General features: G+C 55.5%; 1 protein-coding gene across 1 annotated transcript; it reads left to right on the forward strand.

Moving 5' to 3' along the window:
• Window positions 1-338: 338 nt before the first annotated feature.
• On the forward strand, window positions 339-1268 carry GLOTRDRAFT_128717 (uncharacterized protein; the record flags this gene model as incomplete). The annotated part of the gene is made up of 6 exons (XM_007867383.1): window positions 339-383; window positions 441-512; window positions 561-675; window positions 738-824; window positions 887-997; window positions 1069-1268. 6 exons carry the CDS (start codon window positions 339-341, stop codon window positions 1266-1268), a joined length of 630 nt encoding a protein of 209 aa, XP_007865574.1.
• Between the last annotated feature and the right edge of the window lie 306 nt (window positions 1269-1574).

Below are 1574 nucleotides of genomic sequence, written 5' to 3' on the forward strand. Positions count from 1 at the left end.
GAATTACAGAGGTAAAGTTTCTCCGTAATTTGAAATGTCCCAGAAAGGTAGGGCCATTGTTCCTCGGCTGCTCGGCAGCCGATGGCATCGGCTCGGAGCTACCGGAAGTACTTCCGCTTAGTCGTGCACACTGACTTAGCGGCCCGTCAAATTTCAAAATACTACGCAGACCTGAAGAGCATAAAATGCGAAACGGGTAGAGGCTTAGTTCCCCAGAGAACTAGCCCGTTGTCTGCTAGTTTCGCTAACTCTAGTCACTCTCCGACTCGCTGCGCTCGTCGTCGAGTGCCTCCCTAACCCTAACCGTCGCCGGGTACCTCAATGCGGAGAACATTCACATGTTCATCGGGGATATTGTCATGGTCACCGTCGGCATCGCCCAGGTTCGTTGCGTTCGTCTCTAAGCCCGTCACCGCCTTCACATCCACTCCTCCCGACAGCGCGCCAGCGATCGCATCATCTGCCCGATTCCAGGCAGGTCCTGGTATTGCATCTGCGTCCATCTCATCCCGGTGCGTATCGCTTCCCCCTCATTCGTCTCTCACTCACGCTCCCTACAGGGTACCGTCATCCCTCCTGGCGTAATGTACTGCCAGCTTTGGGCCACCGTCCTCTCGCCACGTGGACTGCAGCACATCCGCTTGCGCGAGCTCGATCTCCCCTTCGAGGCCATCTGTACGTCCTTCCGTTCATATCTTGTACCCTCCGCATCACTTACTTGCATCTCTTCTCCGTAGCTCTCTCCCACTTGGCCGCGGACATCGACAGGGCCAACGACCCCGCCGTCATGCAGCTCATCAACGACTTTCACCCCTCCGTCTGGCGTACGTTCCTTCCTCTTCTATCTTTCGTCCTTCGTCGCCCTTACTTACATCCTCCCTTATAGCACTCCTCGACCGCATCCATAACCCGCCCCGTGCCGACATCACACCCCTCGGCCCCGTCGATGCCTACACCCCCCGCTTCCCTCACGACGACGCTCTCATCCGCAGGCCCGGTATCTTCTTTTCCTGACATTCCTTTCCTCTTCTCCATGCACTAACATCTCCTCCCTTTCCCCTCCAACAGATCTCCCATTCATCTTCGAGTTCAATCTCGTCAGCGCCCACGAGCTCGGCCCCGACCGTCTCCGTCTTCGCCAAGACGCTCTCCGTCTCACCTCCGTCGATAGCCACCTCCCGTCCTGGGAGGTCCCCGATAGCGAGAGCGACGAGGAGTCCGTCTCCGAGATGCTGGGACGCAGGGCGATCGAGGAGGTCAATGAGTGAGCGCGGTGCTCCCTTCGCATCATATGTACTATTATGTCTAGTTCTCTGCTTGTCTGCTATATGTTTCTATATACTTTGTAAATAAATGCATGAGTTTAACTATGTCTCTTGACTTTTGGCCTTCCTCGCATGAAATGATATAGCCACAGACACTCCAAATCGTCCCCGGACGGTTCGTATGCACTTTCTTACATGTAACAGACTCGATCGTCCTAGGACGGTTGCCCGCCTCACTCTGCCCACTTCGCTCACCCAACCGTCTCAGGACGGTTCACCCCTGCTTTTCGCTCTCACTTTGCATGTTTA

This window comes from Gloeophyllum trabeum (assembly GCF_000344685.1).
Source record: "Gloeophyllum trabeum ATCC 11539 unplaced genomic scaffold GLOTRscaffold_00006, whole genome shotgun sequence".
Classification (NCBI taxonomy): domain Eukaryota; kingdom Fungi; phylum Basidiomycota; class Agaricomycetes; order Gloeophyllales; family Gloeophyllaceae; genus Gloeophyllum; species Gloeophyllum trabeum.